At 40.0% G+C, this 23,416-nt stretch overlaps 1 protein-coding gene across 4 annotated transcripts in view; it reads right to left on the reverse strand.

The window, feature by feature from the left end:
• Window positions 1-23,416, reverse strand: part of Ankrd44 (ankyrin repeat domain 44) — a 255,233-nt gene that overhangs the window by 84,247 nt on the left and 147,570 nt on the right. For all 4 annotated transcript variants that reach the window (XM_051190211.1, XM_051190209.1, XM_051190210.1 and 1 more), the window contains exons 9-11: window positions 16,992-17,070; window positions 8,118-8,232; window positions 682-764 (exon numbers count right to left, since the gene is read on the reverse strand). In XM_051190211.1, coding sequence (XP_051046168.1) covers window positions 682-764; window positions 8,118-8,232; window positions 16,992-17,070 — 277 coding nt within the window. The remainder of the gene's footprint in view (window positions 1-681; window positions 765-8,117; window positions 8,233-16,991; window positions 17,071-23,416) is intronic.

Here is a 23,416-nt window from a genome sequence, read left to right on the forward strand (position 1 = left end):
ATCCACCATAGGCAAAGTACTTAGAGGAAGAATTACGCCTCTGGGATAGCTAAAGGACTGATTCATAAGCAATCTCCACCCTGCAAGCATCTACCATTTTGGAAAGCCTGGGAACTTCTTAATATATGGGGACTGGCAGAAGCAGTGATACGAAAGATCAGCAAAGCTCAACGCAGAGACAGTCTCTGGTTCCAGACAGCCCCGAATTAAAAATGGAAACATTAAACCTGCTTAGAAGGGGATCTGCCTTGCTGATGTTTCAATGCCCATGGAATTGGATGATAACATGCTATTTTCTACCACTGAAACATCGAATATTGGGCCATTTTCTTTTGTTTAAAAGTATTAAATGTTAAGTCATCAACTTAAGCCTCAATTTTTTTTTCCTTCTATGATTTAAGGTTCCCATATGTAAGCTCTGGCCACCCCCCTGCCTCCCTGCAATTCTGGACCACTTAAAATCAGACAAGACTGTCATTCTAGGCAGCAATACTGGCATTCAAAAAGCTTTGACTTCAGGGACTGCCAGCCGCTGTCTCATGCAGGTAGGCTATGGAACACCTCACCCTGCCAAGGGTAAGCAATGGCCAAGCACAGTCAGCCACTAAGACCAGATCCCTAAAGCCATGTGGCTCATGGGCAGGACACGTCAGGCCTGACCACTGCCATGGATTCACTTACCGGTTGATAATAACTTCCTGCAGCAGTCAGAGTGAGCATTTAGGGCAGCTAAATGTAAAGGGAACATGCTATGGATTCCACACCTAAAGAGAAAAACAGCCACTCACAGTAAAAGACCCCAAGCCACACAGAACAATTACCCTCTGCAAATCCTCTATTGAAAATGCTCATGAGGACCCATGAAGTAATTTTGTAATTTTTCCATTCAATAAATAATTACACAACCATTTTCTGCCTTAAGATGACCTTTGTTTTAACCCAATCAAAAGCCCATAACCATACAGATGTGTGCATATTTATATATGTGCATATATGTGTACATATATTTATGCATGTATGCACATGTGCATGTACCTGTGTATTTGTGTACATATGTATGCATGTACATGTGTGTATGTGTACTTTTGTGTATCTCTACATATGTATGTGCATATATATGCATGTACACGTGTGTATATGCATGTATTTGATAAAAATTTGAAGAGTTAAACATGTATTACCCTGCCAGGCATTCGTAGGACACACTGTTAGTCCCAGCACCAGGGAGGCAGAGGCAGGTGGATCTTTGTGAGTTTGAGGCCAGCCTGGTCTACAGAGCTAGTTCCAGGACAGGTTCCAAAGCAATACAGAGAAACCCTGTCTCAAAAAACCAAACCAAAACAAACCAAACCAAAACAAAACAAACAAAAACCTATTGTTTCTTTCAGCTTAGTGGCTGAACATCTCATTCATTCATTCATTCATTCATTCATTCACTCACTCACTCATTCTCTAACTTTGTGAGCCTAAGATACTATGCTATGTGCTAAAACTAACAATGCTAAGCAAAATAACCCTCAAGTGGGAAAGGACCTCTTTTTATTCCTTGATTCAATAAATATTTACTACTGACCTAGTATGTGCCTGTGTTTTGTTAAGATCTAATAGTGGCTATATTATTAAAAATACAATTTTGATAAAAAGAACTGTTTACCTTTTGTAGGCAAAAGTTCATCTTCATAATGGACATTGCTGATGAACACTAACCCACATCACCAGTATCAGTCACAAAACACAGGAGCAAAAACGTATATCATAAATTTAGCCTGCTTTGCTTGACTTGAGAGCCCCTCCTCAGGAAGATGCAAGGATAGGCAGACCTCTGGCACTGGCTCATTTTCCTTTAGAGTTGATGCTTCTCCTCTGGGCCCTCCCTCTCCATCTCTCTTTGCACAAGGACACAAAGCCATATGCTGAATTCACTTCATAACAACCAGTACCATCTGAGGTTTGCTATATATTTGTAAACATCTCTTGTAACATCTCATTTTAAGCAAATAATATAGTTTAGATTTTTAAAGTCCTCTGCACAGGCCCTGCAGCATTAACTACCCAAGTTTATTCTCGGAAACAAAGTGGTCCATTTTCAGATTTCACGCTTCACAAAGAAACACATATGATTTGAATTTGTTAAGCTTTGGCTTTAAATGCTTTATTTTCCATCTCAAGAGTTAGTGTGTATTATGTGTATGAATGTGTGAAAGTAGATACACAGCCTCTGATATTTCAGTATTTGGGATTTTGCAAAATGCAAGTGTCAGCAATGAACCTTACTTTCTCTTTCTATGTCAGTTTCTATTTGTTGGTATTTTGTTGCATTTTCTGTTACTTTTCACTCCCATTTTTGGAGATTTCCAGCCCAGTGTATGCAATAGCTAGCATCCATCAAGAGATGCAATTTTCCAGTCTTCCAGGCGACATCATGTGGAGGAGGATGCTTGTAATTGCCTCTCTCATTACTTACCCTCTTCCCATTCATTACAAGAGTCTAAAAAGCAATTGCATCATTGATGAACTTGTTCGTGGAAAGGAAGAGTCAGGAGTGGGCAGAAAAGGGTTCCTATTAATGTTACTACTTAAAGTATCCCCACTTGGTTTAACAGAAACATACTACTTTTAAAGGCATATTATATATATTATGAATCAAAATGGAATTTACAGCTAATAGAATTAGCATGTAACATTTTGATTTGTTTGGAGGGGTTTAGGCAAAAATATATAATTAAATATTTCTAAACTTTTGGAAGAGAATAGAAAGAATGTATAGAACATATAAAATATATAGAATATTTTCTATACTTCTTAAGTTTCTAAAGGAACATTCTGAATCAAGACTGCATTTATTACAATTTTTTGAATGAAACTCTTTTTTTTTTTTTTTTTTTTTTTTTTGAATTTTCAAGACAGGTTTTTTTCTGTATTATTTTGGAGCCTGTCCTGGAACTTGCTCTGTAGACCAGGCTGGCCTCGAACTCACAGAGATCTGCCTGCCTCTGCTCCTGAGTGCTGGGATTAAAGGCATGCACCACCAACACCCAGCTTTAAACCTCATTTTTAAATATATACATTCACATAAGCACACATATGTATATATATAAAATATATTTTATAAAGACATAAATATGTATATATGCACACAAATGTGTAACTAATAAATTTTGTAAAGATATCACATATAAACACATACATGTTTATACATGGCATATAATTTATAATTATATATCTGTACATATGTACATGTATATGTATATAAGCAATATATTTTATAATGATAAAACCTATTTTTCTATAAAACAGAACATGCATGAATTAAAGAAATAACATCAATATCTGTAAGGAATAGATAAAAATGGAAAGCAATTGTGTAACAATTGCATAATATATACTATAAACTTCATTACCAATCTTTCTACTTTTATCACTTTCCACAATTCATCACAATCTACATTAACTATTTTCTTTTTCACTACTACTTAGATAAGGGAGATAAAACAACTTTAATTTAGACTAGCAAAAATTCTGTTTGTTATATTATTTTATTCTGCATTTAAGAAAGTAATCATTTTAGTGCATAGTTTGAAGGTATCAGCATAGATGCCATTATTATTGGCATTTGAACCTGAATATGACATTGTTTGAACAGTCAAACTATGTATCAGGTAAACACAAGGAAACAGGAGCAGATCTCATAATCTCTGAGTCAAATAGACAGGATTTAAACATTTGAAATAGAACTACCCTTTTTTGCTATAAGACAGCTCACAGAGGAAGAACTTTGAAATCTTCAGTAGAAAAATCCAGGCTTGGCTCTCATAGTTAGATGAGAAACTTCACTTTTACTTTAGGTATAGGTCAAGGAGCATTGAGAATAAAAATGCCAAATAACCCTAAAGTTAACAATATATAAGTTACAGGAAAGAGGAGACCAATTCCAGTTAAATTGCTGCATTTATCTGGCATGTCATAAAGTTAATGGAAGCCATTTGTATTTAGGTATTCCTAATTTAGCAGTTAGCTGGCATGCCCTACTTAGTTATTCCAAATTAAATGATGTCTGGAAGATGTTCTTGTGGCATGCTGTCAGAGGTCAAAGAGCCTTTGTATCAGAAGAATATCGGGGTCTTTTCCAGTTTCCTTTTGGTATCAGGAGACAAGGTTGTTATAACCAATGTATTCCAGAACTTTCCCTTTACTCTGTGGTAAAGAACACTATGTTTAATGCTCTGACTGGGTTAGTTTCGTGCGGAGCTGGCAGTTGTGAAGTTATCATCCAGCTGTGCTTCTGCTGTGACCTGCTAACACTCTCAACCTCCTCCTTGCTCAATCCTCATTCACAACCCTCCGATGTGCAGGCTTAATTTAACTTGCCCACTCAGTGGGCAAGACACATTAGAATGGAATCACCTTATGATTATTTTACCTGAACTGTTCTCAATTGTTTTTAATCAAAACTTTTAAGGGGTTTTATCTATGTCACCCTAGCCACTACTGTAGGTATTTAGGTATAGCTGAAAACACTAAGACGGCCTCCTGCCATTTGTAGCCTACAAACACTTTCAGCGGTTTGAGTAGTCTGAACACTATAACATGGCTACCAAGGCTTCTTGTGAGTGGCCACTGCCAAATCTATGGGGATTCTAGATTCTCGGTAAACATCTTTGCACTCCTGTGAGAGCCAAGCTCTGTCCCTTTCCCTGGGTTCTACACACACTCTTTGACACTCCATCTTCCTCACTGATTTACAATGTTTCTTAAACTCATTAAGGCGCTTTTGAGGATCATTTCAATCACCTGTGAGTTCTAAAAGATCCTCTGGAGAATCATTTTCTTTTAATAATAATCTAAAAAAACAATAAAAGCATATTTGGGTTCATATGAATGGCAGTGTTTTCAACCTGTATATATGTGACAAACCTCAGGGCTCACTTTTGACTTCAGATTACCTTGTGATTGTGTGTCATAGTTTGGTTAAATGTTGTCATAGACCAGTGGGGAGAACCTAGAGTTGGCTCTACTAAACATACACTGTGTCTCAAACCAGAGAGGGATGATGATAATGCAGGGGCACTGAGATCCCTGTCTGAACAAAAGATGGCACAGTTAGAATAAGGGCCACTGCGCTGGATGCTGGACCACACTGCTTAGACAGCAGCAAGGCCTTCCTTCTTGCAATAGACACTGAAACCTCAAGAGTCAGCGCCTCATCCAATGCAACAGCCAATGCACAACCCAAGTCACTGCAACATGTGTTATCCGACTAGCAATGAGCCACACACTGGAGCTTCAGATCCAAACGGCCAAGGACAGCATCTCAGTTCCTACTCCTCACTACCTCTGTGACCTCTTACTATGGGGTTAACCACACAGCACTTACCCTATGGGAATGCTGTGATGGCTACATGTAACCCTTTAGAATGGTGCCTAGCCTAGATGAGTAGTTATGGGTGTCTGCTACTACACCAATGCTAAGTTGTGCAGTTTATACAAATGTTAATGTCTATGTATATATGTTTTACAGTTTTTAAAACATTCACTGACATGGTAATTTCAAAAGCTCACGAAATTTGTAGTCAGGCTAATTATTTATTATTCAAGTAATAGTGAAAGTAACTATCCACTGAGGATCTAAAGCTCTCTCACCATAATGACCTGAAAACAGATGCTCATGTTAGTATTGGTTGACTCAGCTTCTTCTCTCAGGCCAGCCCTGGCCTTATAAGTCAGGGCTCCACATCCCTCATATGTGTTCTTGTATCACAATGGCAATACTACTTGCTTTGGTAACATGCTTAGCACGTAGGATGGTCATTGCTTATTTAATCTGGCCCCCAAATATAGATTGTATGTTTCTCAAGAGCAGAGACCTATATAATCCCAAAACCAGGTGGAGTGAGTGACAACTAACAGACACTCAACAATATGCAACAATAGAGCATCACAGTCAGTTATCTGAGTAACCATGGTAACTGCAATTCTGCTGTGATAGAAGGCTGAATGGAAAGCATAATCAGTGAGGTGAAGGGCTGGGCTAAAAATGGATTCTTTTTTGATTCAGAGAGATACGCAAAGCTAACACTGCTTGCCAGCATTCCCCTCCTCTGCAGATCCTCAGCCTACGACCTCATCTTTTCTTCCCAAGACACTTGGAAGAGGTTGCCAAACATGTGCAGTCTGGATGGCCTCCAGTCTGTCTGGGTGGCTATCAGAAGATCTCTCTTACACACAAATGGGACTATTAGACAAATCCCACACCCATTTATAATTCCTTAACAGCTTCCGAATGCCTCCAAATATAATCCAATTCTTGGCAGAAGATAAGAGACCCTTCCAGATCCTTCTTCCTCTTTTCCCACCTCCTTTCTCCTGACCCCTCCACAAGTCAAGCCACCCAGCCCTAGGGCTTCCTTTCAAAATGTCCATATGTTTGTGTCCTTTTAGTAGGAATCCCTTCTTCATACTTCTGCCTTTCTATCAGCTCCCAACTCCATTCAAATGTCTATCCATTTGTTCTTCTGTTAGAACACCAGGCCTTCTGGGAGACCCAGAGCTAAAAGCCATCTGTGAAGGTCCACGGTAACAAACATAAGACTGTAACCATTCACTCCCACATAACCTCCACCAAGCCAGCACCCCAGGAAGTTAGTGAAGTCTAGTTCAACCCAAGAATTAAAGAAGATAAACCACGCTAACCGCAAAGCTATGTGTTCCTTAAAATGCACTTCAAAATGCCTGGCCTATGGAGAATTTGATGGGAAACATGTATCCACCATGGACACCCTGAACCATCTCAATTTTGGTTTATTCTCCAGCAAGATTTTCAATCATACTATACATATTTGATGAACAAGGAATTCCTAATATACGCTTTCCCTCCTAAATATTCAGTTATGGCTACCCGCATGCAGCCTCTACAACCAAGGCTAACCTCTGCATTTAAGTGTTTAAGACACTCTTTAGTTTGTCTCCATTACATATTATTGGGTAATAAAATAATAGTTAACATTTGTTGATAGCTTCTATGTATTGTGCACTGTTCAGAGAGCTTTCCATAAAGATAATCGTTTTAATAAGATTTTCTGATATATTTAAATAGCTTGTACTCGTTCAGACCTTGCCAGAGCGATTTCCTAGTAATTAAGTCATTTAATTTTCCTAACAAACTTATAGCTAGGTACCCGTATTATTTCTATGTTTCAAAGCACAGAGGGGTTGAGTAACAGGCTCAAAAATCACACAGTTCTAAAGTGAAGCAGGCAGAAGTAGAGCCCAGGCTAGCCCAGAAGACCACAGGAGTGCGCCTCTCCATCTCTGTTGTCCTCCTTTTCCTGTGGGCCACTGCCATGTTCTGCTCTGCCAGACCCTCCTCCATCCCCCCCCCACCCCACCCCAAGGTTTGCCCAAAGCTCATCTTCAGCTTGAGGCCTCTTCAAAACCGCCACCGCCACCGCCACCTTTGTGTTGTCTTCCCTTTACTGTCAACTTTGACATCATAGACACCAAGCATTTTGCCTCAGAAGTCCTGTTTTCCTTTAGAACTCTGATTTACTGTCTTTAAAGGTTCTGTGTCCTGAGTGAGACTTGAGACATGCAAGATTATCTCCTTGAAGATGCCAGGAAGGTAACTGCTCATGAAGCCCCCTGAGAGCTCAGCTCTACACCCAGAGAAAGGCTTTGGATATTTCTATGGGATTAAGTGTACAATGAAGTCAGACCCTCATACTTCCCCTTGTGGCAGACTGTACCCTGTACCCTGTAACTCTATTTTTAAAACTGAGCAAAATCTCTGAATAAATTTGTATTTCCCTAGGTATGTTTCCTGTCTAACAATGGATGCTGAAACAAAGGGACACTGGGAAGCAAAGCTGAAAATGAAGTCAGGCTTCCCTCAGCTAGAACCAGCAGAACAGGCTTCATTCTGATGCACCTGAAATGAACTGGCTCCTCCTTGGCTCCGCCATTGCAGTCCCTTACTTGATCTCAGATGTAATCTGCGCTTGCAGTAATGGCACAGACCCACCTTACCCTGGATAAACGGGAGCCCTCCACTGCTCGACAGCCTCCCTTGGCGGCATTCCCACAAGTGCCAGTTAGTGCACTGCACGTTCCCAGTAACCTACTTGGCTGCGTCAGCTCCGCTAGTGATTAAGGTGTTAATCAGAAGCTCGTGACCATATCTTGCAGCCACGTGGAGCGGAGTGTTGCCATCCTTATCCACACAGTCGATTTCGCCTCCTGAAAGAGAATGCAATATGGCATCATGCAGAGCTTCAGGCTGATTTAGGTACCACATCCTGCCAGCCACTTGGGAGCGCCGAATATTGATTTCCTTCCTACTTCAGTGTGCATCTGTGCTCTACAGTATAAAAACGACTGTTACGGGGACGAGTCACCATTTCAAGCTGTAGAAATGTCATGTCTGCTAAAATAGAAGTTTATTAAAAATGCTTTTGAAAAATTTATGTTGTCTCAAGAACCTAAAACCTTACAACCATATTCTGGCTCTAAGTGGACAATACAATCAACTCCCATAAAGTACAACTCTGAAGACTTACAGAAATGACCTCACACAAGCCAAACGAGATAGAATCTTCAGGGAAAGATTTGTGTAATGTGGTGACCTAGCTTAAAATATGGATGAGTAAAATGAAGAAGAAGAAGAAAAAAAAAAAGCTTAAATTGAAAGCTGAAAATGCCTGTATTAACAACAACGAAAAATCACATTAGTTACCTGCCCTCTCATATAACATTTCCATTTATTTCATTTGTGTTGCATTGTTTTCCTCCAACTTTTTAGTTCATGTTTTCCTTCTTATGAGTGTATGTACAAACATAATGGGTCTCTCTGGTTATATGAAGAATCATTTAAAAATAAATAAGATAGTGTGGCATTTCACTTGTATATATGTCTCCCTTGAGATCGAAATATTCTCACACACAGAGGCATCCTCTTATCTTACTGAAGAAAATGAGTATTGGTGTAATTCTGTGGACTATACAGTGCAGATGGCACTGTCTCCAACGGGCTTCCAAATGGGATTTACAGTTGTTGATCTGTTTAAGTCTGGGATCCAAAGACTCTGGCAGCAGCGTCCCTTCTGCATTTTATTTATTCAAACCCCTATGTGCCATTAATATCATCGGCAACCAAGACAAGTTGTGTAGGATGTCCTACATGTAGGACTTATCTGAAGGTTTCCTCACCAGAGTCATACTAAACATGTTGGTAAGGCTATTTCCCATTGTGCTGCCCCCGTACACATGCTGGGTGCATTATTCTGCTGTTTGGCGATGCAATACTGCATCACATGCCACAGGTACAAGGCTTCAGTGAGGAAAGATGATGCTGTTGATGGTGACTGCGTAACAGTGTGTGAGCATTTACTTAATGGTACTGAACTGTTAATTCTTTATAAACAGCTACAATGGGGTTTTCTGTTTTATGTATTTTACTTCAGTAAAAAAGACACTTGAGTACTCAAGGAGGAATCTGCCAACACATCCTATGGGAACTATAGCCTTGATAATTAGCAAACATTTTTGTGTAGTGATCCTTTAAGGCTGTGAGAATACTCATTGTAATGATCCATCTCCAACAAAACTGTTCCACAATGATCTCCCCCACACAGAAGGACAATTTATGCAAAAACTGCCAAAACTCTATGCACTTGTACACTTGCTTTGATGTGCAGTTGGTATATTTGATTCTGTTTTAAATTTTTAACTAGATTCAATTTAAAGTGTTTTGCTCATGTGTAAAATATTTATACTTCACAAACCAAAATTTTAATTTTAAAAGCCTCATGCCTAGAAAGTACCTCAGTTGGCATAGTGGTTGCCACGCAAGCATGAAGCCCTAAATTGGCTCCTAGAACCTAAGCAAAAAGCTGGGTGTCCAAGTGGTTCACACTTGCAATGCCAGCATGAGTCAGACAGTGACAGAAAGAATTCTGGGACTCCTGGCCAGCCACCAAGCCTAATTAGCAAGCTACGGGCCCCAGGAGGGACCCTGCCTCCAAAGAACAAGGTGGATGGCTTCTGAGGGATGGATGACACCTGAGGGGGATTTGTTGCCTCCATATGTGCAGGCATGAACACAGACAGTCAGACAGACAGAAAAACAGACACACACACACACACACACACACACACACACACTTCTCTTTGCATTCCCCCTACTCCATTCTTACAGACTCCTACTGGAAACCGTTTTCATTAGTTTTAGCTCAAGCTTCCTGCATTTCTCTGACTGTGTCTTCCCTGACTACATCCTGGAACTCAAGGTGAGTGGTCACTTTTTTGAGGACAGCCTTAATATTACACAGTTGTGCTGTTCCTCCTGCATGGATGAGCTGGCTTAGAAGACTCATATCCTATGGATTGGGCTGTAAATAACATTTTGCTATTACCAGTGAAGGATCTCATTTGCATGTATACTTTTTGTATTTGCTATTTGCAGATTCAGAGTAATTTTCCTAGAAGGGCACTTTCTAGTTTAAAAGCAAACGAGTGTGTGTTTTTGTTGGGTTTTGCCAACTCGCTCTCTGTGGTGCCGAGTAACATACATGCTAACCAGAGCTGTGAGAGTGTGCCTCATCTCTGCAGTCTCATCAAGCTTCAGAGAATCTGACATCTGATAGCGGAGAATCAGCATCCCAGTGGGATTTTCATTTGCATTTATCCTATTATGAAGGAAGTTGAGTATCATCTCCTGTATCAAGGGACACTTGTTTATCTAACCCTGAGGAAGCATTTCTCAGGAATGTTGCCCATTGTTCTAAATTTGTGTGTCTGCATGTGGTCTTTTATTCCTTGATTTTCAAGAACTCTTCAGACTCTGGGGGATTGTGTATTTATCAGTAATATATGCTATAAATATTTTCCTTCTAGTCTTTCTTTGTCTTTATGGTATCTTCATTCAATTAAAAATATAATAAATAAGCCTTTTTTCTTTATTGTATCTTGGTTGCAAGTACAAAAGCTTTCTGTACATGCTGATAACAAAGAAATTAACCCATTGTTGACTACACTGGAAAAATGTGTTAGGTTGAGGTAGCTGGCCCATTTGGAGTTTATTTTAGTGGTTGTGATGCAAGTTGTCTGACTAAATAAATGTCCCCCAAGGCCTGAAAGAAATAGTCTGAGGAAGAGGTTCAAACAGTTCATAAGGACAAAGTAGGTCAGTGGTTGTCAGGGCCTGGGAAGGATAACGAGAGGGACGCTGATGAGAAAGAGTTCCTTTTTATCGTTACATGGCAGTGTTAGTTGTGTGACCTTGAGAAAGCACTCAAGCCCACTGAACTGTGTATGACTTAGAGCTCCATTTAAAACTTAAATTCTAATGGACATGGTGACTCATGCTGTAACTCCCAGGACTCAGGAGGCTGTGGCAGAAGGATGGTGAGTTAAGGCTATCCTGGGCTACATAGTGAGTTTGAGGCTGACCTGAGCTACATAGCGAGACCTCATTTCAAAAAAGGGAAAGAAAAAGAAAGTTTTAAGGCCAGAAGCAAGGTACAGAAAATTAAAGGGTGAAGTCAAGTAGGGGGAGATTGTTCGGAAGGATAAATCATAGTAGATGTTTGTGTTTACATAAACAAATCTACTCTTTAACAATACTTAAAAATTTAAATACCCAGTGTATTACAGCAAAATAAAGTCACTCTGAGGTTCTAGCTTTTAGTTATCCTATTCAGAAATAATCTCTGCAACATTGTGGAAATCTGTACATTATTGAGCTATCAGACCATGCTGGTAGATAGCAGGTATAGAGTTTTGAGTTACCGGACCATGCTGGTAGATGACAGGTACAGAGCATTGAGCTATCAGATCATGCTGGTAGATGACAGGTATAAAGTAGACCTCAATGAATGACTATGCTTTACCAAATAGTCACCCTTACTCTCCAATACTGTAAAAAACAAAAACAAAACCCATCGGTCAACAAGGACCCATCACCTTTGACCTTATTTCATTATTATTTTGATTTGTTAATATATCCATATTGTGACAAGATATACTAGCATTATAATATCTAGTATACACACCTCAACTACATGCACATCTGTATTTGCTAAAGTAAGAAATGTAAATATATGAATGAATGGCTTTAATCAAGCTACGAAGACATACTTGCTCTAAATAATATATTGTTGATGAAGATGATCAAATGAAATTTAAAAAAGAGACAGAGAAATCATCCATAAATGTACTGACTATCCAAGACAGTATGAGTATTCGGGAGCATCCCCTTCCTTTTTTGTATGTGTATGTGTGCATTTATATGTTCACATGAGCATTTACACGTGCATGTGTGCATTTGTGTATGCATGCCCGTGTGCATGCATCTGAGCATATTTGTGTGCATTTGTATATATTTGTGAATGTACATGTATATACATCCATGTGTGTGCAACTGCATGCCTGCATTATATGTAGAATTTTCCATTGCTGAACTTAGTGTAGAAATATTTGTATCTTGCTTTCTTCCTTAATGCTACATTAAAAATACTTCCTTGTTATTTTTTCACTAATATAACTGTAAATGGCTATAAAAAATCTGTAATTTGGAGCATTTATTTAACAAGCCCCCAGTCACCAGACATTAGAGGCTCTTCCAAGATTTTTGTTATTAAGGAAAACAGAAGAATAAACATCTTTGTGAAGACTTTTCACACTACAGACCACTTCCTCCAGCAGCACTGTTAGAAGCCTGACTGCTGGATTAAAAGTCTGCATCTTTTTAAGGCTCTGAACAAACAGCAGAAAAACAGCTTTTGAGAGTGGCTGTTGTAGTTTACATCCTTGTGACGTGTTCTCAGGCACATTAGAGTCTTCCAGGATCTGGGACGAGGTTGAACTTCCAGGCCATGATCCTGAGCCTTGTAATAAACCATTATCAAATCCCCCAATATCTGCACATCCCTTCACTCCAATGAGCCAATGAAACCTATTTTTGCTCATCCTACTCAATGCAACGCCAAGTAGTTTTTTTTTTTTTTTCTTCAGGAAGTAGTATTTTTAACTGGACAAATAAGTTATTAAAAGATGTCAGTTGATAGTAATCTTTGCAATAAATTATCAAAAGTATGTGGCCCTTCTGAAAGAGGCAAAAGCTTCAAAACCTGTGCTCATCACAGACGGCTCTGAGACTTATGTGTCTAGATCATCACTTGAAGAACTAATCTGCGGCCAGCAAGTCTTGCTCATGCGAAGTTGACAACACTGTTGCCTTTAACCATATGGAGAAATATCACTGGCAGCCTGAATCCAATCACTGATCTTTACTCAGATTTGTGTCTCTCTGGTATGGCGTTCAGTTTTAGAATGAATTATTCAAAGAAATACATTATGACCTTTCTTATAAAAGTAATAATTGTGTATCTTCCTATATATAAATAAATAGAAAATTCCAAAACATTTACCAAATTGCCAATAGAAGTTCTGATTAGGGAGGTCCTTCAATGATTTCATTTTGGTTTGCAGTGAGTGCATAGTTATTTCACAATAATAATTAAAATGAAAAGGCTAATTTTTGTGATCTAGGGAGTAGAAAGATATCTCACTATGATCTGATTTTAGAAGTTTCTATTTAGATTAATTCATTTTTATGCCTTGATTGTATTTTTGGCCCCCATTTGGTCTCCATGATTACCCCCAATGTAACATAGGGCATATGTATCTGTCTAAAGACTTGAGGTGTGGTCTACCTGAAAAGGTCAACCATAAAACTGGTCTAGGAAAATGGGGAGGGAGATTCATAGAGTTCAGAGAAGCCTTTGTTCCTGACACTGCTACATAGCCACACATCCTTCCCAGCTGAAAGCCACCAAAGATTTCTGAAGACACACTAAGGCCTAGGTTCACCATCCTCAAATATGCCAAAAATTGAGGAGAGAAAGTCAAGGGTAAAAATATCAACAAGGGTAGTCCGAGTCCAAAAGTTTTCCCATTGATGCTGCCATTTTATGTCTGTTTAAGGCCATGTAAGAATAATTACCATATGTATATGCTTTAGCTGTCATTTAAAATATATTTTAGGGGAACATCATAACAATGGAAAAATAAGAGACTTTGCATGTGTATCTGAAAATATGTTTCTATTAAAGTAAATCCTCTGGGTGAGTGAGTTTTTATTTTATCAGCACTCTACAGATATTTCCATTTCCACTTGAAAATATTTAAGCCTTGCTCAGAGGAGGCATTAGATACCTCTACCATTCATCTGAATGTTGCAAGTTAAATGTGGCAAACTAATTATTAATAATCAGTGAGTTAAATATGCACTCACCACATTAAAGGCATGCATGGCATGTTCAAAGGGACAGTCAGCATTCATCTGAAAATAGCTTTTCATTGCACAGACAAGATTGGTCATTTTAAGTTGCTTCAGAAGGACTGTGAACCATAGGTCAAAACCATACTGAGTCATCGTAAGCTAGGGCTTTTAGAAGCTTCAAAAATAAAGAGAGCTGGTACCAGAAGAGTCTAAGGCAATGCCATGTTTGAACTTTGTAGCTTGCTGGACAGCGTCTGAGGCAGCTGCCTCATGCCAATAGTTGGATCAGATCCCTCTCAGTCTACAGAGTCATCTTCTAGCCCCCATCCCTCTCTTGCTGTAGCTTTGCAACAACAAACAATTCAGTTTGAGCCCAGGTACACTTTGTTTTTCAACTGTAAAAGGAAAAGTTGTGGGTTTTTTACTTGCTTGTTCTAGTGATTGCCTTCCCAAACGACGCTGGAGGAACCAGGTTTTCATGTAGATTTAGTAAGCCTGGTTGGAGGGGAGAATCAGAAAAATGTTCTACAGAGGCCAAACATCTAAGCGGCCTAACAGAACAAACAAAAATACAAAGGGCATTCCCAGGTGTGAGGTCAACTTCGTGCCCGTGTGACAGTGCCTTCACAGTGACAGTGCAGAACACAGAGCAGCTTATGTGAGCTGTGACAAGCTCTGGGGACTGATGCCAGACCTCTGTGGTAGCAGAGGCTCTGTAAGAGCAGGGTTTTTTGTTTGTTTGTTTGTTTTGTTTTGTTTTCCAAAAACAAGACAATAAGCAGAAAGAAAGAAAAGAAATTACTTTGCCCCCTAGAAAAATTGTATTAAATGTCCAGAAAGGCCAAATGGCAGAACTGATACCCCTCATGCATGTAATGGGAGCATAAAGAAAGCCCCTAGGTGCTCATCTACATGGACAGCTCTATCCCAATCTAGGTAGCTCTGAGACTGAACTGAATTCAAGCTGAAAAGAAAGAAGCTGAATCTCACATTCTCCTGGGAAGATGTATGTGGAGACGGTGGCTGGAGGCTACTCTCCAGGGCTGGATTGTGTACCAAACCCTGTCCCTAACCATCCTGCTCAGGAAGCCCAACATGTGACCACTGCCTCACTTTCTTCGTCTTTGAAGTGAGGTTGATAAAGTTCCTCCTGGGATGGCAAGAAGGAATTATATGGTGGTGTCTGGCCAAGAGCCTGGCACAGCCTGAGCATTCAGTCAAAGTTAGCTTTATCAGTACACGCACTAACATGCATGTACGATTACAGCCACTATGTCTCATCAGTTCAGGCCTGAGGATCCAAGTCCACCCACAAGCTGATGCCAGCCAGTCAGTAATGGGATAAGCTATAAAACAAAGTGTTCTTGGACATAGAAGCTAAGACTCACAGCTCTGAAGTGCAGCAAACTCCAAGTTTGACAGATGGAGAATCAAGGCAGCCAATAGCCCCCAGGAGTGCTATAAGCACACTACTGTGGGAGAGGAAGGCTGGACCATACTTGAAGTGGAGGAGATGCAAGTGTGGTCTGGAAAAGGGATAAACTAGTAAAACTAGTAAAAAAAAAAATCTCTTAAGGTTTTAGAAAGATATTCAGATATTCTCAGGGTAGAACACTTACTGCTCTTGCAGAGGACTGAGTTCAGTTCCCAGCATCCACGTGTCAGCTCACAACCATCTGCCACTCCAAGTCCAGGGAATCTGACACCGTCTTCTGGTCTTTGTGGGCATCATGGTATGGTACACACAAACACACACACACACACACACACACACACACACACACACACACACACACATATATATATATATATATATATATATATATATATATATATTTGGTTTTATGACTTGAGTAACTTTTAACTCAGTGCCACTAACTTTCCAATATTGCCCAAAATTCTTACAGCAACAAAATAAAGAGATCCAAGAGAAGTCACTCACATTTGAGAATTGGAAGGTTTTGAATCTATTAAACATAGTTTAGTCATTACCAAATTGATTAGGAATATCAACTTAATGCCTGATCTAAACCTGTTTTTTGTTATTCTTGTTTACAGATCGTCTCTGAAGCTTACTGAGATCTTATTATTGTGTTGTCACAGGTAGCCCACTCACAGATGCTAAGCATGACCCTAAGGCTGTAACATGAGCCATGACATGCATTGAGACTTCACGGACTTTAACCTCCGAGACAGCCCAGTGATATCCAAGCACACTTTTGTTAAGAGCCTGGAAAATTCCTGCATTACATGGCTTTCCTGGGTCTCTGTCAAGCCTGTAAGTTTACCACAAACTTACCTGCTTAAACCCTGAGTCACCTCACTTTTTTCTACCTTTGTCCATGTGATTGAATGAGCTTAAACTTGGGGAACTTTACTGGGTTCACCAATCTAAAAATATCTCAGACTGGCTGTTAAAAAATGAAAGCTACGGAGGCTTAGCATCATTACAAGTGAAAAACTCCAGTATTTAAAACCTGTTCATCTCTCCCAGTAGCCAGGCACACATGTTTTTCACCTGTCTGGGAATTGACTACAATACAGTGTTACATTCTCCCCACTACTAGAGGAAACTGACCATATGAGTACAATGGGTGTTCAGCAAAGCCTTATGTAAACCCATGCTTACTAAACTGCACACACAGCATCAGCTTCCACGTAGCTGGTTAAAGCTGTCTGAGAAAACTGTTAAGCCCCACAGAAGCATACCCCTTACCGTTCTGGATGAGTGTTTGTGACCGAGTGAACCTTCCATGGACAGCTGTCATGTGCAGGGGACTTTTGCCATCCTTACTCTACAAAAACGAGAAAGGAGAAACAAAGGATTGGTGAGCCAGTATCATTGGCCTGGAATGTCACTGTGAAAGTCACTCTTGGTACCCTGCAAATAGCACTCTCAACTGATGCTTTAAAATTGTGGTCAACAATTACAAAGAAGAGATAACTTTGAAATAAAAGGATAAAGATCCAAAGAGGCAGAGACTGGGGAGGACTGGGAAAAACTGTCTCCTGGATGTGACAGTTCCTGACTGATGTGCTCAGGAACTCTCGGCAGTTTGTCTTGTGGAGGTACTGTTGCCTCCACAAGATCAACCCAGTCCACATTTCAGCATGGAAAGGGGCAGGGCTTGTGAGTCCTCACCTCTAGTTGTGGAGCTATTGATCACTGGTGGCTGCTGATGGAAGGAGAATCAGTTTTACTTAGGGGTGTAGTCTCTAGTAGGCTGACCTTGCTCCAGTGAATGGCCTCACACTCATGTACTTATAGTGGGGATCCCTGATCTAGGGAAGGGGCAGTTAAGTTTGACCCAAATACATTGTATATATGTATGAAATTCACAAAGCATAAAAATATCATGTATAAAAAGATGCAATATGTAAGACCTCTCCAGTTACTGTGCATTGTCAGATATTTACATGTTTAAATGTTATTTATTATTTCTATTACTACATGGTGTGTGTGTGTGTGTATGTGTGTGTGTGTGTGTGTGTGTGTTGTGTGCATGTGTTCAATGGTGGGGATGGGGGACAGGAATAGTGCACATATGGAAGCCAGAGGATAGCTTCATAGAACACATTTTCTCCTTCCTGTTGTGTGTGGGTTCCGGGAATCAAACTCAGGCTTGCGCCTTTACCTGCTAAGCCACCTCACCAGCCTCCTTTTCTTTTAGTTAAAAAAAAAAATTAACATCACATGTTAAAAACCCTCAGAGAAATGATCATTTAAAATTCTTTCTCCTCCCTTGTCATCAGCTGACAAAGGACATCTTTGGTGTACTTCTCAGCTTCCAGAGAGATAAGTGATCTGCAAACTTGTATGGACCTGTTTGACCTGGAGCTGACTAAACTGACACAACTCTCAAAACTATGTGGGAAACCCTGCACCATTCTCTCCATGTGACTTTAGTAGATAGTATATGTGTGCTTGTAGTGAGATGTCCACCCCGTCCGCACCTGTTGCACTGACCATGCCCATTGGGGTGTGGGGACAGATGTGGACATAACTGGTGGGGGCTAGTTCTGAAGTCCCAGACCCCAGCTCTCTCTCTTACTTCCTGGTCTGAGACAGAGCATCGGGGGCATCCTTGGAATGGGAACCTGTGACAGTCATCTATTTCTGGTGTAAGAGATTTTTTTCCTCAAATAAATATCCATCAGCCTATATTGTGTCCCAGATTCTTATTTCCCACACAATATGTGCTGAATTTATATATGTATTACTCATGACAAAAAATCGTGAAACTTCCTAAAGCAGGCTAAAACAAAACATAGAAAATGTACAGAACTTATCTACTGAGTGCTAACATATCAAGATCAGACTCTCACACAGTTAAGAAGTGAAAATACACCTGAAAGAAACTATCGTGACTGTGGGACAAAGGCATCTCTGGAGGGATGGATGTGCAGACTCTTCCAATTCCTAACAGCTCCACACAGCATTCTAACCTTGTGATTGTGTGGACCTGTTCAGATTCAGTAGGAACTGTGCCTCGGAGCTTCAGTGCAGCTCCTTTTCTGGGCTATGACATGCAGATTGAAACCCTGAAGTTGTGGTGTGGTGGCAGTGGCATGCAGATCAGCAACAGAGACATTGCAGTGGACTGCTGCCAAGCTGTGATGTTCAGTATTGGGAAGGAATTTGTTAAAGTAATCTTAAATTTATGGTAGGTTTGAACTTAAGGCAGGGAGTGACCATTTCTTCATTCAATCTTACTACATTTTAATTTATGTAATATGTATGTACGTGGATGTACTTGCTTCCATGCACATATGGAGGTCAGAGGATAACTTGAGGGAGCCAGTTCTCATCTTCTATCATGTGGTACCCAAAGTTCTAACTCAGGTCAACAGGCCTGGCAGCAGGAGACTTTACTTATTGAACCAGCTTGCTGACACTTGTGTGTTTTTAAAACTTTTATCACAATTATTTCCCTAAATATCACCATAAATGTCTCTTCAAATCTGAGATTAAAAAATGAAATGTCCCACATGAATATTCAATCTTAGAGAAAATCGAAGCATCTATGTTTTAAAATGGCTTTGTTTTTAAAATCCCCAATTGAAGAATAAGTATCTCTTAAAGGACCTAGGTCCAGCCCTACCCAGGGCGTTTAGTGATGATATGAATTCTGTTCAGATATGAATCTGAACAGGGACATGGGCATCATCCCAAGCTTGCACAGTGTACTCAAAGGTAAGAGCAGGTTGTTTTGTTTTGTTTTTGTTTTATCAGAGAGAACATTACTATATCCTATAAGTATTCCTTTGAAAAGAAGAAAGTAATTACACAAAGTCTATGCCAATGGAAGACTTAATCACAGTGATAACTACATCCTAGTTGAAGAAAAAACACTATATGATCCATAATATGATTGTAGCCAAAATCAGAAAATATTGAGAAAAGATGGGCACTTGGAGCCTTTTAAAGGAAAAATAAAAGCCACTGGGAGGATGAGGTTTGTCTTCATCACTGACCTTGAGACATATGCCTGAGAACCACTCTAGAATAAGGAATTAAAAAACAACCATCATTTTTAAAAAAGAAGAAAGTAGGAAAAGAGGGAAGGAAGGAAAGAAGGAAGGGAGGGAGGGAGGGAAGGAGGGAAGGAGGAGGAAGGAAGGAAGGGAGGGAGGGAGGGAGGACAAGCCCTTTCAGTCAGATGGATGGCAGAGTAAGACTCAGGGAAAGCGAAAATGAGAATTTCAGAGTTGACACTAATTTGTCCGTAGGTGGTGCTATTTCTTTAAAATGTTTCTCCAGCATTTTCTCTTAAATTTAATATAAAAGCAGAAGTAATTATGATTTAATTCAATGTATATAAAGCTATAAATACTTCAGTGTTTAGGAAACATCTTGGTAAATTTTGAAGTAAGGGCCTTCCCATGCCTGGAAATGAACATGTAAAGTCTCTATCAAGGATTATGTACTTGGTAGCTGTATGAATTACAGCTGCAAGCCAAAGCAGAAGCAGGCAGTTACTACTGTATAGTTTGCAAAGCCAGTCCTGTGTAGAAAATGGCAACCAAACTCTGCTTTTTGGGAGTGTTTACGTCTCTAGTAAAAAGACAAATAAACAGAGATGATCACAGAGGGTAGGATGCAAAGATGGGCTGTTTGGTACAGATGATGCTCATTTCCGATGTACCTTTGCGGACTTTTGCCTTTGTTCACCTACTAATAAGACCAGGCAATAGCCAGTTGTCCTAAGTTTTACAGCTACCATTTGGGGCTTCTTTGTTTACATGGTATGGATATAAAGGGTGCTCACTGTTTAAAAAAAAAAAAAAAAAAAAAACACTGAAAACCAATGATATTCCAAGGGTAACATTCTTCCTTCAGTCTTCAAAATTTAGAACCCAATGAATCTGAAACTAGGACTCTGCTACACTTCGTTGCCTGAAAAGTTCTTCACGCTGGCACCTGGCTGCTGCCACTGTCCCTGGAAATTTGAACAAGGACCACATTGCCTGTGTACTCGGGAGATTGTGTCTAACCCTTCTAATTTGTTCAAGGCTAGGCTTAAAATATTTTTCTTCATTCCTAGTCTCCCCCCAGTTTTCTGGGCATGTTTTTCCCATCAGATTTAAGGCTTTCAACACTTTATTTAAGGAATTCATTTAATGAAACAAGAAGTTCTTTTAGGGATTTCTCAAGCCCTGAGTCATAAGGGAGAGCTAGTAAGAATTAAGATTACTTTGTGACAAATACTGCTACTTTTTTGCAGGGTAGACTACAACATGCCCTTGAACTAAATAGAATGTATAAACTGTCTTGACCCCCATGCTTCTCAGGAATTCATTCACAATGTCTTGTTTGCTCATCTTCCAGCACCTCCAGCCCCAAAGTCTCCTCCCTAAATGGCACTGCTGCTCCTTAGAGTCAGGACATGCTCTATGGCATGATGTATCCCAGAGTCACAGGAATCGGTGGCCCATCTGTCACAAGGCAGTAAGGCTGATATGAGCTCACCCCTAAGCTGGGGTAGGGGTGTCAGCATGTAAACTCGGGAACCCAAGAAGGATTCCTAAGTCAATGGAAGGGTACCTCAAAGCTGGTTGGGAAAAGCCATTATATGATCCAGTTTGTTTTGTTTTTAATGGTTAAAAATGCCAAAGATGATATGTGTGGACTCACAGTTCATTCCCTTCCTCCTCTGTTACTTCTCCAAAATTCCAAGGTTACATCCCTTCTATTGTTTCCTCCTGCCCATTCTAGTTTGTGTTAAACATCATTCTGTAAGTTAGTCTTAAAGCATACAGACAATGGAACTATCCCACTTCAGCAGATACGTGGCAGGCTTCAGTTCCAGTCTCCTACATACAAATGCTCCAAAGGTCCATGGACAGAAAGGAATGGAGATCATGACCAGTCTAAATGTTAGTGATCAGGAATTAGGCAACATGGCTGCGGCAATTTCTGAGACTGTTTTTGTTATTGTTTTGATTTGTTTTTGTTTTGTCTCATCCGCTGTGGCTTTGTGCTCAGTATCTTCTTGAAATCTTACTTTGAGTGCTTGTAAACAAACAAACAAACAAACAAAAACCTTGAGATGCTACAGAACTTATAATATGGTCTGTAGAAGAGAAGAAAAAAATTATATACTCTTATTTGCAAGTTACAAGTCGATCTTCAATAGATTTTGATATAAAATAACATGTCTTTATCAGTCTATCAAATTTAAATAGTGAAAAGTCAAAGTTAAATAAAATGAGATGACCCTAATAAAACATGACTATAAAATGCACATGGAACACATCCTCCCCCTTTCCCATCAATCTTGTTACTGTCCATGAAAACGTCACTCAGTTTATAAGTATGGAAGAAACCAGAGTGAATAGTAGGTGGATACTAGCTGCATTCTGTCCAATTTGAAAAATCAGAATGAAAACAAACTGTCTAATATCCACATTTAAAAATCTAAGAGCAATGTGGGACAGAGAGGTAACAACTCTAACTAGAAATCTGCCTTGAGTCAGACAGGTTGGTCCATGAAAATGTAGTTACATTTAGAATGTATGTTGAACCTGGAAAGAGAATCTAGAGGTAACACCACACTCAGAGAAGATAGGCACAGGAAATAAAAGGAGCCCCCAAAAAAAGCCTAGATATGAAGTCAAAACTCCCTTTATAGAGTAGATACAGAGAAACCCAGCTATGGTTTTAAGCTGCAAATTCTCGCATTCTATTTATGACTATCAGTCTCTAAGAAAAATTAAGCATCAAGGCTAAGTAAATATGCATTTAGTCTGGTCCATTTTCAAAAGATTTACTGACTTTATGTGTATATATGTGTACCCAAGTGTATAAATGTGCACTATGAATGCATGTGCAGGCATCTGTGTGTAGCAGAAGTTGACGTTAGATCCTCTGAAACTGGAGTGATGGGTCATTTTAAAGCCCAGGTCCCTTTGTAAGAGCAACAAGTGCTATTAACTGCTGAGCCATCTCTCCAGCCCCTCAGGTCCATTTTACAGGAAAGAAGCTAAGGCAAATAACCAATGTAATCTGTAGGTCCATTATCTAATTTGAACTGACTGCTGGGCAGCCAATTGGAAGAAGCAGGCAGGTATGGCAAGAAGTGGCTTCCTAGCTCTGGGCATCAGGCACACTGAGAGCACTGGGATGCATTTTTCAGAGGATGGGGAGCCTCAGACAGCCTGTGAGTTAATTAAGTGGAGGGTTGCAAAGATGGTGCCTTTACCTAACAATGTCCATCATCTTCCACGAAAGAACCACAGATATTCACAGTCCTGGAGATGATGATCGTTTGGCCACTTGTTCCCCGTGACTCTGTGACTTCCACCCTACTTTGTCACATTGTCACATTGACCTGTGTCTCCTTGGTCTCCTCCGTGTTTCCAAAGGCCTTCCTCTCACCTCTTCTGCGACTCTGCATTCCATGTATAGTGTGTGAGGCTCTGAAACACTCTCCTTCCGTTTATTTTTCCCTTCTGATTGAGCCTGACCTTGATGAAGATACCAAACTCCCTTCAGTTCTTTCTCCCCTTCCCTGCCTCTTCCTCATCCTCTGCTTGTGCTCCTCCTTCTCTGGACCCTAAGAGTCAAGTCCTGGAGTCCTCCCTTGCCTTCTCCACTCACGCCACTATGTATGCTCTCCTGAAATAACTCCACCCTTTCCT

The sequence above is a fragment of the Phodopus roborovskii genome, unplaced genomic scaffold (assembly GCF_943737965.1).
Source record: "Phodopus roborovskii unplaced genomic scaffold, PHOROB, whole genome shotgun sequence".
Lineage (NCBI taxonomy): Eukaryota > Metazoa > Chordata > Mammalia > Rodentia > Cricetidae > Phodopus > Phodopus roborovskii.